Source organism: Physeter macrocephalus, unplaced genomic scaffold (genome assembly GCF_002837175.3).
Source record: "Physeter macrocephalus isolate SW-GA unplaced genomic scaffold, ASM283717v5 random_249, whole genome shotgun sequence".
In the NCBI taxonomy this organism is placed as follows: Eukaryota; Metazoa; Chordata; class Mammalia; order Artiodactyla; family Physeteridae; genus Physeter; species Physeter macrocephalus.
This window is the reverse complement of record NW_021145535.1, coordinates 70,048-81,515: the sequence shown is the minus strand read 5'-3', so window position 1 is coordinate 81,515 and position 11,468 is coordinate 70,048. Positions and strand designations below refer to the sequence as shown.

Sequence of the window (11,468 nt, the reverse complement as noted above, 5' to 3'; positions counted from 1 at the left end):
CCCCGTGGACCGCGAGGACCTCAGCACCCTGCGCTTCTCGGTGCTTGCCAAGGACCGAGGCACCAACCCCAAGAGTGCCCGAGCCCAAGTGGTGGTGACCGTGAAGGACATGAACGACAATGCCCCCACCATTGAGATCCGGGGTATAGGGCTGGTGACTCATCAAGACGGGATGGCTAACATCTCAGAGGACGTGGCAGAAGAGACAGCTGTGGCCCTGGTGCAGGTATCTGACCGAGATGAGGGAGAAAATGCAGCTGTCACCTGTGTGGTGGCAGGTGACGTGCCCTTCCAGCTCCGCCAGGCCAGTGAGACGGGAAGTGACAGCAAGAAGAAGTACTTCCTGCAGACCACCACCCCGCTCGACTATGAGAAGGTCAAAGACTACACCATTGAGATTGTGGCCGTGGACTCTGGCAACCCCCCACTCTCGAGCACCAACTCCCTCAAGGTGCAGGTGGTGGATGTCAATGACAACGCACCTGTCTTCACCCAGAGCGTCACTGAGGTCGCCTTCCCAGAAAACAACAAGCCAGGTGAAGTGGTCGCTGAGGTCACTGCCAGTGATGCCGACTCAGGCTCCAATGCTGAGCTGGTTTACTCTCTGGAGCCTGAGCCGGCTGCCAAGGGCCTCTTCACCATCTCACCTGAAACTGGAGAGATCCGGGTGAAGACATCCCTTGACAGGGAACAGAGGGAAAGCTACGAGTTGAAGGTGGTGGCAGCCGACCGGGGCAGCCCCAGCCTCCAAGGCACAGCCACCGTCCTTGTCAACGTGCTGGACTGCAATGACAATGACCCCAAGTTTATGCTGAGTGGCTACAACTTCTCAGTGATGGAGAACATGCCGGCGCTGAGTCCAGTGGGCATGGTGACGGTCATTGATGGGGACAAGGGGGAGAATGCCCGGGTGCAGCTCACGGTGGAGCAGGACAATGGTGATTTTGTCATCCAGAACGGCACGGGCACCATCCTCTCCAGCCTGAGCTTCGATCGGGAGCAGCAAAGCACCTATACCTTCCAGCTGAAGGCAGTGGACAGCGGCGTCCCACCTCGCTCGGCTTACGTTGGCGTCACCATCAACGTGCTGGATGAGAATGACAATGCACCCTTTATCACCGCCCCTTCCAACACCTCCCACCGGCTGCTGACCCCCCAGACCCGTCTGGGTGAGACAGTCAGCCAGGTGACAGCTGAGGACATTGACTCTGGTGTCAACGCTGAGCTGACCTACAGCATCGCTGGTGGCAACCCTTACGGACTCTTCCAGATTGGGTCACATTCTGGTGCCATCACCCTGGAAAAGGAGATTGAGCGGCGCCACCACGGGCTGCACCGCTTAGTGGTGAAGGTCAGTGACCGCGGCAAGCCCCCTCGCTATGGCACAGCCTTGGTCCACTTGTATGTCAATGACACCCTGGCCAACCGCACCCTGCTGGAGACCCTGCTGGGCCACAGCCTGGACACGCCGCTGGACATCGACATTGCCGGGGATCCGGAATACGAGCGCTCCAAGCAGCGCGGCAACATCCTATTTGGCGTGGTGGCGGGTGTCGTGGCCGTGGCCTTGCTCATCGCCCTGGCCGTGCTCGTGCGCTACTGCCGGCAACGGGAGGCCAAGAGTGGCTACCAGGCTGGCAAGAAGGAGACCAAGGACCTGTATGCCCCCAAGCCCAGCAGCAAAGTTTCCAAGGGAAACAAAAGCAAGGGCAAGAAGAGCAAGTCTCCCAAGCCCGTGAAGCCGGTGGAGGATGATGATGAGGCCGGGCTGCAGAAATCCCTCAAGTTCAACCTGATGAGCGATGCCCCTGGGGACAGCCCCCGCATCCACCTGCCCCTCAACTACCCGCCAGGCAGCCCTGACCTCGGCCGCCACTATCGCTCTAATTCCCCACTGCCTTCCATCCAGCTGCAGCCCCAGTCACCCTCCGCCTCCAAGAAGCACCAGGTGGTGCAGGACCTGCCGCCAGCCAACACTTTCGTAGGCACTGGGGACACGACGTCCACGGGCTCTGAGCAGTACTCCGACTACAGCTACCGCACCAACCCCCCCAAATACCCCAGCAAGCAGGTAGGCCAGCCCTTGTGGCTCAGCACGCCCCGGCCCCCACCCCACCCCTACCACGGGGCCATCTGGACCGAGGTGTGGGAGTGACAGAGCTGGTGTCTCGGGCCTGCCGTGCTCACCAGCCCAAGCCAGTGGTGGGAGGTGGAACCAAAGATCGGGGGATGCTGGGACCGCTGATGACCCCGCTGCCTCACCCAGGCTTGGAGGGTCGGGCCGAAAGAAAACCGAGGGTGTGCTCCGTGTCCCCCCCCCCCGCCCCCTCCGCACTGGGAGAGGCCTGTGACTTGTCACATCCTGGGACACTGGACCAGCTGCTGGGTCCTGCAGGTGGGGACTGATGGGTAGGTGAGCAGAAGGGTTTGGAGGCAGAAGCGGGGAGGGAGATGGAGAGGAAGTCTCCTCCAAATGTGGGTCTCTGTCCGAGACCAGCCATGGGTGCTTCTCTAGAGGGGAAAGGGGAGACCTGGGGTCCCGGTGGGTAACTAGGTGGGCGTTCTGTCAGGGAGGGGGGCCTCCCCATTTGTGCCTTCTCTGTGTACTGTGTGTCACCCTCTTCCCCCCACCAGACTCCTGGGGCTGGGCCCCAGTTCCCCTCCCCCAGCCCCAAACACTTCGCCCTGATAATAAAGTTCTCTATTTTTGGAGTTTTGGCTTCTTATTTTCCTGGAACTGAGAGAAGGAGCGAGAGAGACTGGAAACAGCCCTTTGTCCGATGTCCTGCCTCAGTTTCTCCATCCCTGCTCTTTGTCCCTTCCCACGTCCCAGACCTGCCCCTCTGCCCCAACCCTATCTTAATTGACCAGGCGCCCCCGCCCCCCACCATGACCATGTCCATGTTTGGGGGAAGTGCCTTTCTGAGCAGGCTTCAAATGGAGCTGTCCAGCAGTGTCCCCTTCCCTCATGTTTGTGAGGCCTCCCTGGGAATGGCACCCTTTACCAAGAAAGCGGATGGAGATGCACCCAAGTCCTGCCCTTTCTCCGCTGGCTGAGACTTGACCTTTCCCATTTGTGCACATAGAGCATCTCCCAACAGAGCTCAGACCAGAGCAGCTGGTGGGGGTGGAGTGCAGCCTAGCTGCCTCAGGTGAAGGCCGAGAACCTCTTAATTATACCAGGCACCTTCCCTCGAGGTAGGATCTTCCCAAGTCCTTTGCCCAGCCTCTTCATCCCAATACCGCTCAACACCCAGCAATTAGGCTGCTCTGCCCTGTGTCGCCCCACCATGGTCACCAGTCTGGGCTGTCGGGAGGGAGGGCCCTGGGAGAGGGGAGGATATCCCCCAGTGCTATGGACTGACCTGCTTTGTATCCCCACTGCTGACCAGGGCTGAGGCGCCCTATCCGGCCCCCTCCCTTCCCTTCCTTCAGCTCCTTGCTCTGGCCACCCTGAGCTGCTAGCTCTCACTCACTCTCTCTCTCTCCGTCTCTCACTTCTTGCTCTCCTGGGTCTGCCCTGTCTCTGGCTGTGCCTGAGGAGGAGGCTAAAGTCGGGGTGAGGGACCTCAGGTCCCGGGGGAGTCTCTGAGGCCAGAGGCAACCTGTCTCCGTGGTGACTGAAGAGGCTTGAGACACTCCCAGGAGGTCCAGGGCGCCAGCTCTCTACTCTTATTTCGTCCACAAACTCCCCAATGCCCCGGGGTACCCCCAAAGTAAAAACTCCTAGGGGCTTTGGAGGAGTGGGGCATGGGGAAGTGAAATCTGGTTTCATCTCATTTCCCTTGGACAAATAAGCATCTCTAGGGTGACCTCCAGCAGCTCCTGACCAATCATTCTTTCTCTTTTGTTCCTCTCCTTGCTGCCACCGCCTCTCTCTTTCTTCTGTTCCTTTAGCTCCTTAATCTCTTTTTCTTTCCCAAGGTCTGAGGGATTATCCCTTACTCGGCTCCAGTCCAACCTATCCATGGAGCCACACTGAACATTCAAACACAACAAAACCACAACACCACTGTCATCATTAAAACACATAGGCTGAATCCCTACTGTGTGCTCAGCATAGTACTAGACCTTGAGGAAAAAATGGTCAAATTTCTACAAGACATACAAGTAACAAGATGAGGCAGTTGAGAATCGTGGTGTCGATTCTCACCAGTGAGAAGTGCCAAATATTAAAGCTTTTCCCAACTTGTTCTACCACTTCTGCCACTACTTGCTTCCATTTTTTTGAGTCCTTACCAGGTGCAATGTACCATGCTGAGCATTTTATGTGAATTAGCTCATCCACTGCTCATAACTCTTTGTGATGCAGGTCATTTTACAGAAGTGAAAACTAGTTAGCGATGGAGTCAAATTCAAACGCAAATCATCAGGAAATCTGATTCCCAGAGTCTGCTGTTTTCCTTTATGCCATAAAAAAGGGGTTCCAAGACTAAGTTCACATTAACCTATTAAAGGCTCTGCAAAGCCTGCAAGAAGGGAAAACCTGTTAAACTTTGTATAACTCTGGGTTTTCCAAATTTATTTGACCATGGTGCCCCCTTCCCTTTCTTTGAGGCACATAGTATGAGAAAACGTGCATAGGACATGGGGGTGGGTTTCTGGGAGGGGAATGAGAACCTTGAGCCGGCTCTTCATAAAGTGAGGAACAGGAGTTGGACCGGAGGCTGAGCCAACTCCCGAGGCGTGACCAAGGTGGAGGCAGGGAGAGGGCAGAAAGGGGATTCTGGCTGGAGTGGAGGGTATAGGAGGGAGCTGAGACAGGAGACTGGAAGACTGTAGGTTGTAGAGGACATAGATGATTTGCCAAAAGTTCCTTAAGAAGAAGTGGGAGGCCCTGAAAGCTCATGAGTTTTGGATGAACTGAGTTTTAGAGAGTTTACTGGAGTGTATGGTGGATTTAAAGTGGGTAGAGGTGAAGGTACAGGACTGCACCTCTAAGGTCTTGAGCAAGGATGGTGGAAAAGGGCAAGATGGCTGGATGGATCAGGCTGACCTGGAGAAATGACCCACAGGACTCAAGGGATAATTGGATATGGGATAGGGATGGGGAGTGAGTGGAGAGCTACCAGGATCCCCAGATAGATATCATCCTTCTGAGTCTGGGTGGTAGGATGATGAGATCATTGCCCATGCAGGAGCTGATTAAAGAAAAAGAATTTGGTTTCAGGCATGTTGAATCTGAAGGGTCCATGGGGACGGCCGACTGGAAATAACCAGCAAGGGTCTAGAACTTCTGGACTAGGGTCTGAGAGAGATTTTGGATCTAGGCTTTTTAAGATTTGATAGTCATAGAATTATAGGGAATATTTAGTGTTGAGTATGACCCAACCCTCCATCTTACAGAAAAGAATCATAGGAAAAAGACCAAGTGATGTGCCTAGGAGGCAGGACTGAAGCCTTGGATTACCAGGCACAGGTTCTGCAGGGAGGGAGGGCTGCTAGCTAATGTCTTAAAGAAAACTGGAAAGAAAAACACCCAACAGCCAGACTGCCCTGTGCCTCCCAGACCTTCCTGGAACCTATTCACTCCATCACCAGGTGGACGTGTTCCTTTACATCCTCCCAGCCCCAAGTATCAGGTCAGTTTTGGGGATCTTGTCTGTCATCACCCAGACCTTGCAGTGTTTTGGATCCCGACGTGGATCTCGAGGAGGGTTGCCTATGCCTGAAGGTGGGGTGGGAGCCAAGGTGGGAAGGCAGCTCCAAAGCTCCCTGTGCTGACAACCTCCCTTACCCCAGCTGCCTTGGATGGCACGGAAATTGTGTAGGGTATCAGGAGGGTGGGTCTGCAAACCTGGGACACCCTCCTCTGGCCATCTTGAGAACCTCCTATTGAGAGTTTTAAAGACAAAGCACCACAAAGTCTTAGAGGGTTAGAAGGAGCCTGGAGACTCGTCAGCAGGGCCCTGGGCCTGGGCTGCTCCCACCCCTGGCCCCCAGGGGCCCTGGTCTGCGCCCTCCACAACTTCTAATTTCCGGTTGGCAGAAGAACCAGTGGTGGTCCCAGGTGGGTGTTTGGGGGATGGGTTGGTTGTACCGAGTGCCAAGCTGAGGTTGCCAGGTTCCTGGGATGATCGTCAACCCACGGCAGGCAGGCAGGGCTGCTGTCTGGGAGCAGCCTGTCACTGTTGCCCTCCCTGCACCCCAGTCCCCGCTCCAAGCTCCTAAATCCTGGCTCTACCAAGCCAGCGGCCCCTCCCGGAAGCTCCTTCCTATATCCTAGAAGGAGTCTCCATTCGAAGAAGCCAGCCTTCCGAATCCCTGATGGATGCTGGGCCCCTCTCCCTATGCCCAGGTCCTCCTGGGCCCTGCCCTCTCCACTTAATACTGTTTCCTGATCTGGAGGATTGGGGAGTTTCCACTGTTCTGCTACCCCACCCCCAAGGTGCCCTGCTTTGTTATCAGGCTCCCTTTCCCTCTTCCCTCCCACCTTTTTCCACTCCCAGGCCTCTCTGAAGGGGAACAGCAGTGGGCACCTGGGTGGGTGGGGATTCAGCAGGGAGTCCTGCCTGTGGCATTACAGACCAGGGGTGAGGAACAGAAGATCAGAAAGAGGTTAGCACCCCACTGGATGGAGGCAATGAGAAGTTAACAGAGCAATGAGACAGGTGAGGAGCTGGAGTCTGGAGGGTGCTATTTGGAAATCAGGGAACTGTTCTGGTATTGGTGAGCTGTTTTGGAATTAGGAGTCTGTCCTGCTTTTAGGGAGCTGTTCTAAAAACTGGAGGCTTGCTGGTGTTTAGAGGCTATGCTGGAATTAGGGGAGTTGGCTGGTATTGTGCTGTTTTGGTGTTGGCTGTCTGGAATTAAACAGAGGCTGTGCCAGTACTGGGAAGCTGTGCTCTAACAAGTGGTTGTACTGGATTAAGCTTATTGTGCTGGCCTGGGAGCTATCATAACACTGGGGCCTGTGCTGTGTTGGGACTTCCAGTGCGTGGTCCTGGCTGTCCTGGGAGCTGACCTAGAATCAAGGGGCAGTCCTCTATTAAGGTCTCTGCTTTCTGGGGGGTTCTGCTGCACTAGGGGGCTGGGCCTCTTCCTGGTTGCTGTTGAGGCCTAGAGGGCTAGGAGCTCTGGGGGTGGGCTTGGCTGGGGCTGTAGCCTGGTGCGGTGGTGGGCCCCGTGGCGCAGGCTGGCCGGCCGGCAGTGACACTCCCTCTCCCTGCAGTTACCTCACCGCCGCGTCACCTTCTCCGCCACCAGCCAGGCGCAGGAGCTGCAGGACCCGTCCCAGCACAGTTACTATGACAGTGGCCTGGAGGAGTCTGAGACGCCGTCCAGCAAGTCATCCTCGGGGCCCCGACTCGGTCCCCTGGCTCTGCCTGAGGATCACTATGAGCGCACCACCCCCGATGGCAGCATAGGAGAGATGGAGCACCCCGAGAACGGTGAGGGGACCCCGGGAATGAGTAGAAGCCTGAGAGTGATGACAAGACCTTAGAAGTAGCCTCCATCTCTTGAGCTCTCGTGTATTCAGCAGTAAACACTGTGCTGAGTGCTTTCTGGTATATATTCATGTAACCTTCACAACCGCTCTCTGATCTGAGAACTTTATTGTGCCCCCTTTACAGTGGGGGAAACAGAGGCTCAGAGAGGTTGAGTCACTTACCCAAAGTCATATACAGGAAGTGACAGAGCTGGGAGGGATTCAAACCCAGGCACCTCTGACTCCAAAAACTTTGAATTCAGCACTACTTTATTCTGCTTCCTGGGAACAGAGACCCTAAGAATGGGGGCCAGAGGGCTCAGGTAGTGGTGAGGGAACTTTGAGGGAATCTTGAGATAATGAGAGCTCAGAGGGCCTTGAGAAAAGGGAAGGGACCCTGGTTGCTATGAGGAGCCCAGAGAAGGGTGTGATGATCCCCTGGCGGGAGGAGCAGGAGAGGGTTTGGCTGAGGAGAGGGAGTGGGGAGGCCCGCGGAGGGGAAAGGCTTGTGTGGGAGGGGCTTGGAGGGTGATGGCAGACGTGGGATCTGGGCTGGAGCAGAGGTCAGCATGGGAACGGATGGGGGGGCGTGTTGTCAGAATGTATGTGTGTAGTGCGTGTGTGTGCGTGAAGGCACCTCTGTTGGCCCGTGGTGGGGAGACTAAATCAGCTTCCCCTTGGGATAGAAAGACTCTCCAGCTTAGAGCTATCCTCAGGTCTCGTCCCCTCCCTCAGTCCAAACTCCCCCAGCCCGCCACAAGATGAAAAGTTCCATACCTCACCCCTCGGGCCCAGGGCTCTTGTCTAACCTCCCAGGCCCCAGGTCTCAGAGTGCCCTCCATCCCCACCCTGCCCATCCATGCGCCATCTCACGCCCGTCTCGTCCTTTTTGTGCCCGCGCAGAGCCGGCTGGCCGGAGCAGGCCCTGAGGTGGACTGCCAGGTATGTGGGAGCTGCTCTGGGGTCTGGGGTCTGTGGGACTCGGCCCAGCACCCAGCCCCGCCCACCCAGTGCCCGTGCTCTGCTCCGTGCCACGTTGGGTCCCCCACTCTGCCCTGAACTGAAGAGCCCCGGAGGGTTAACGACAGAGCTGTCCCCTCCTCACCTTGCATTGGCAGGAGGCCAAGCCAGGGCGGGTGGTGCCAGGGGAGTCCCCACCCCAGGTTGTGCCGCTCAGTCCCATCCCTGGGGGGGGCACCGCCTGGTACTGTCCCCAAGCGAGGGCGGGACAGGGGCAACTCTGACAGGAAGTACTCAAGGCCCAGACGTTCCCATGGAGACCCCCGCTGCCCAGCAACCACACTGGCTACTGCTGATGTCAGGCGGCCAACTTCTGTTCCCATGGGTGTTCTGGGCAGGGAGCCGGGGCAAGGCCAGGGGTGGTGGGTGGTGTAGGGGCCGGAGTGAGGCGGGGAGGGGCTGCATGAGCGTGCTTGTGGATATGTGAGTGTGTGCTTCTACGTAAACCCCTGGCTTTGTAGCAGGGCCTTGCTGTGCTGGCGTGGGGTGGGGTCCCAGGGCAACTGGGAGCATGGTGAGGCTGGAGGGGGCTCAGAAGGGAGGCATGTGCCCACCTTTGTCTGAGGATAGAGATGCCTGGTGTAGATTTGTGTGTCCACACCTATCTGAGGGTAGGGGTGTGTGTGTGTGTGTGTGTGTGTGTGTGTGTGTGTGTGTGTGAGAGAGAGAGAGAGAGAGAGAGAGAGAGAGAGAGAGAGAGCGCGCGCAGTAGAGAGAGAAAGAGATTGTGTCTTTAATGAGGATGGGGGTTTCCTCACCCCTATCTGAGGGTAGATGTGCATGTTTCAGCCTGTCTGGAGATAGATGACAGAGTGTGTAGATGGGGTGTGTGTTTGTGCACCTGTCTGAGGGCAGATATGGTGGATATGTGAGAGGAGAGCTGGAGGGTGGGTGAGGATGGAAAGAATGTGTCTATTTAAGGACAGATTGTGTGTGTGTGTGAGAGAGCGCGCATGCGGTGGATGGCGGGAGGGTGTGTGTCTATTTGAGGGTGTGTGTGCCTGTGAGCTCAGTGGGCAGGAAGGGACGTGCACCCCTGTTCCAAGGCGGCATGGAGGCGCTGGTAGGAGGCTGTGGAGCAGAGCTCTGCGAGGCTGCCCTGCCTGAGGACAATCCTCCCGGCTCTCCCCTGCAGACCTGCGCCCTTTGCCTGACGTCGCCATGACGGGCACATGTACCCGGGAGTGCAGCGAGTTTGGCCACTCCGACACGTGCTGGATGCCTGGCCAGTCATCTCCCAGCCGCCGGACCAAGAGCAGCGCCCTCAAACTCTCCACCTTCGTGCCTTACCAGGACCGAGGAGGGCAGGAGCCTGCGGGCGCCGGCAGCCCCAGCCCCCCGGAAGACCGGAACACCAAAACGGCCCCCGTGCGCCTCCTGCCCTCCTACAGTGCCTTCTCCCACAGTAGCCATGATTCCTGCAAGGACTCGGCCACCTTGGAGGAAATCCCCCTGACCCAGACCTCGGACTTCCCACCTGCAGCCACACCGGCATCTGCCCAGACGGCCAAGCGCGAGATCTACCTGTGAGCCCCCTTCTGGCCGGCCGGCCATCCCTTCCCCAGCCACCGGCCAGCTCCCAGGAGGGCCCATGCCAGGGCCCCTGCTCCTGACCCCTCCAGCGTGGCTTCCTGGCCAGGGCCCTGAGTGGGGTGGTTACTGGCCTCATGACCACGCTGGCCCTTCCCCCATGCAGGGTCCAGTTCTTCTTCCCTCACTTCAGCCCCCCAACCCTAGGGAGCCCCCTTTTCCCCTTTATGGGGCTCCCCCCAGCTGATGCCCAAGAGGGCTCCTCTACAATGACTAGGCTCTGGTCCCTCGACTTCCAGGGATCACCACCTCACTTTGGGCAGATTGTAGAGTCAAGGGTGGGCAGCACACTTTTAACTCATTGTGTCCCACATGGCCAACGAGGGTGAGCATAGGATGCCCCCATTCCAGCCCTGCAGCAGGGCTGAACTGGGGAGCCCCTCTCCCTGGGAACTCCCAGAGGAAACTCTTGACTGCCAGGGGCTCCCTGAAGGGCTGTTGTTACCAAAGGTGGGGTGGGATGGCGGTGGGAGTGGGGCAGAGGCCTTGTCTTCCTGTACTGCGCCTGGGCTGGCCCACCTGCCTGCCGCATGCCCATGCCTGCCCAAGGTCCCATCCGGGCCCCCCCCTTCCCACTGGTCATGCAGTGTCTGTATATAAGGACCTTGGAATGACGTCCCCATTTCTGCCTGATTTGCAACTTTTCTTGTTGATGTTGTGTTGTCTCGGGGGAACCCTCTTGGGGGGGGGACCTGCCCTGCGCTCCCTCCTCCCTGCCGCAGTGCCCCCCACCCCAGGCCTCTATTGTTCCATGTTGTAAATACCCCTGGGGCTGTGGCAGGATGGGGGTGCCGGCCAGGGAAACAAGGAGGGTGGGGGTGGGGATGGGGGAACACTCGCCTATCAGCAGAGCTGGGCTTTTATTTAATTTTTTTTAAGAATACAAATCTCTATTTTTTTGGAACTGTTGCGCTGTGCCCTGGGGTGGGGGGGATCCCCGCTCAGGCTGGCCCCCACATCCAGACGAGCATCACGAAGGGGCCCTGAGGCTGTGGGGGGCAGCTGGCCGGGGGTGGGGAGACTGTGCCTCTGGCCTGGTTGGGTGAGTTGGGAGCAGGAAGGTATGCTCAAGTGGTGGCCGGTTGCTGCCCCCAACAGGGGGTACCTGCACCCTGCCCCCTCTCTGCACACCGCCCGCCCCAGCCCCTGCCATGACTGACCCGTCAGCCTGTAAAACCACCATTGCCTTGATCTCAGGGGGTGGGAAGGGCTGCCTCAGGGCACCCTGGGTTCCAGGCCCCCTTCTTCCAGTTGGGCTTCCCTTTGCCAGGGTCAGGGGTCCCGTGGCATGGGGGGATCGGGGGGGGGCAGAGAAGCCCAGTCAGCCATGATGAGGTGGGATTCTTTTCTTCACCTCAGGGGGCCAGGGTGTGAGGGGCATCCTGCAGAGGCCCCATCTCCCACTGTGGCCATCTCAAAGCCTCAGCCC

The 11,468-nt window shown here is 57.8% G+C and overlaps 1 protein-coding gene across 5 annotated transcripts; it reads left to right on the top strand.

Annotated features, from left to right (window-relative positions):
- Window positions 1-6: 6 nt before the first annotated feature.
- On the top strand, window positions 7-10,661 carry LOC114484979 (protocadherin-1). 5 transcript variants are annotated; one of them, XM_055082724.1, is made up of 4 exons: window positions 7-2,071; window positions 7,172-7,391; window positions 8,333-8,371; window positions 9,585-9,649. In XM_055082724.1, exons 1-3 carry the CDS (start codon window positions 110-112, stop codon window positions 8,356-8,358), a joined length of 2,208 nt encoding a protein of 735 aa, XP_054938699.1. In that variant the 5' UTR covers window positions 7-109; the 3' UTR covers window positions 8,359-8,371; window positions 9,585-9,649. The 5 variants fall into 5 exon arrangements, with proteins under 5 accessions (XP_054938699.1, XP_054938700.1, XP_054938698.1 ...); XM_055082725.1 differs by lacking the exons at window positions 8,333-8,371; window positions 9,585-9,649 and adding exons at window positions 5,487-5,582; window positions 6,450-6,611 and having other exon boundaries at window positions 7,172-7,257; XM_055082723.1 differs by lacking the exon at window positions 8,333-8,371 and having other exon boundaries at window positions 9,585-10,661.
- Window positions 10,662-11,468: the final 807 nt, after the last annotated feature.

What these genes read in the sequence shown, in the direction of transcription:
- LOC114484979 (XM_055082723.1), top strand. Translation starts at nt 110, where the DNA reads ATGAACGACAATGCCCCCACCATTGAGATCCGGGGTATAGGGCTGGTG. An exon ending in CCAAATACCCCAGCAAGCAG is followed by an intron (nt 2,072 to 7,171) that starts GTAGGCCAGCCC and finishes CTCTCCCTGCAG; the next exon opens with TTACCTCACCGCCGCGTCAC. An exon ending in GATGGAGCACCCCGAGAACG is followed by an intron (nt 7,392 to 9,584) that starts GTGAGGGGACCC and finishes TCTCCCCTGCAG; the next exon opens with ACCTGCGCCCTTTGCCTGAC.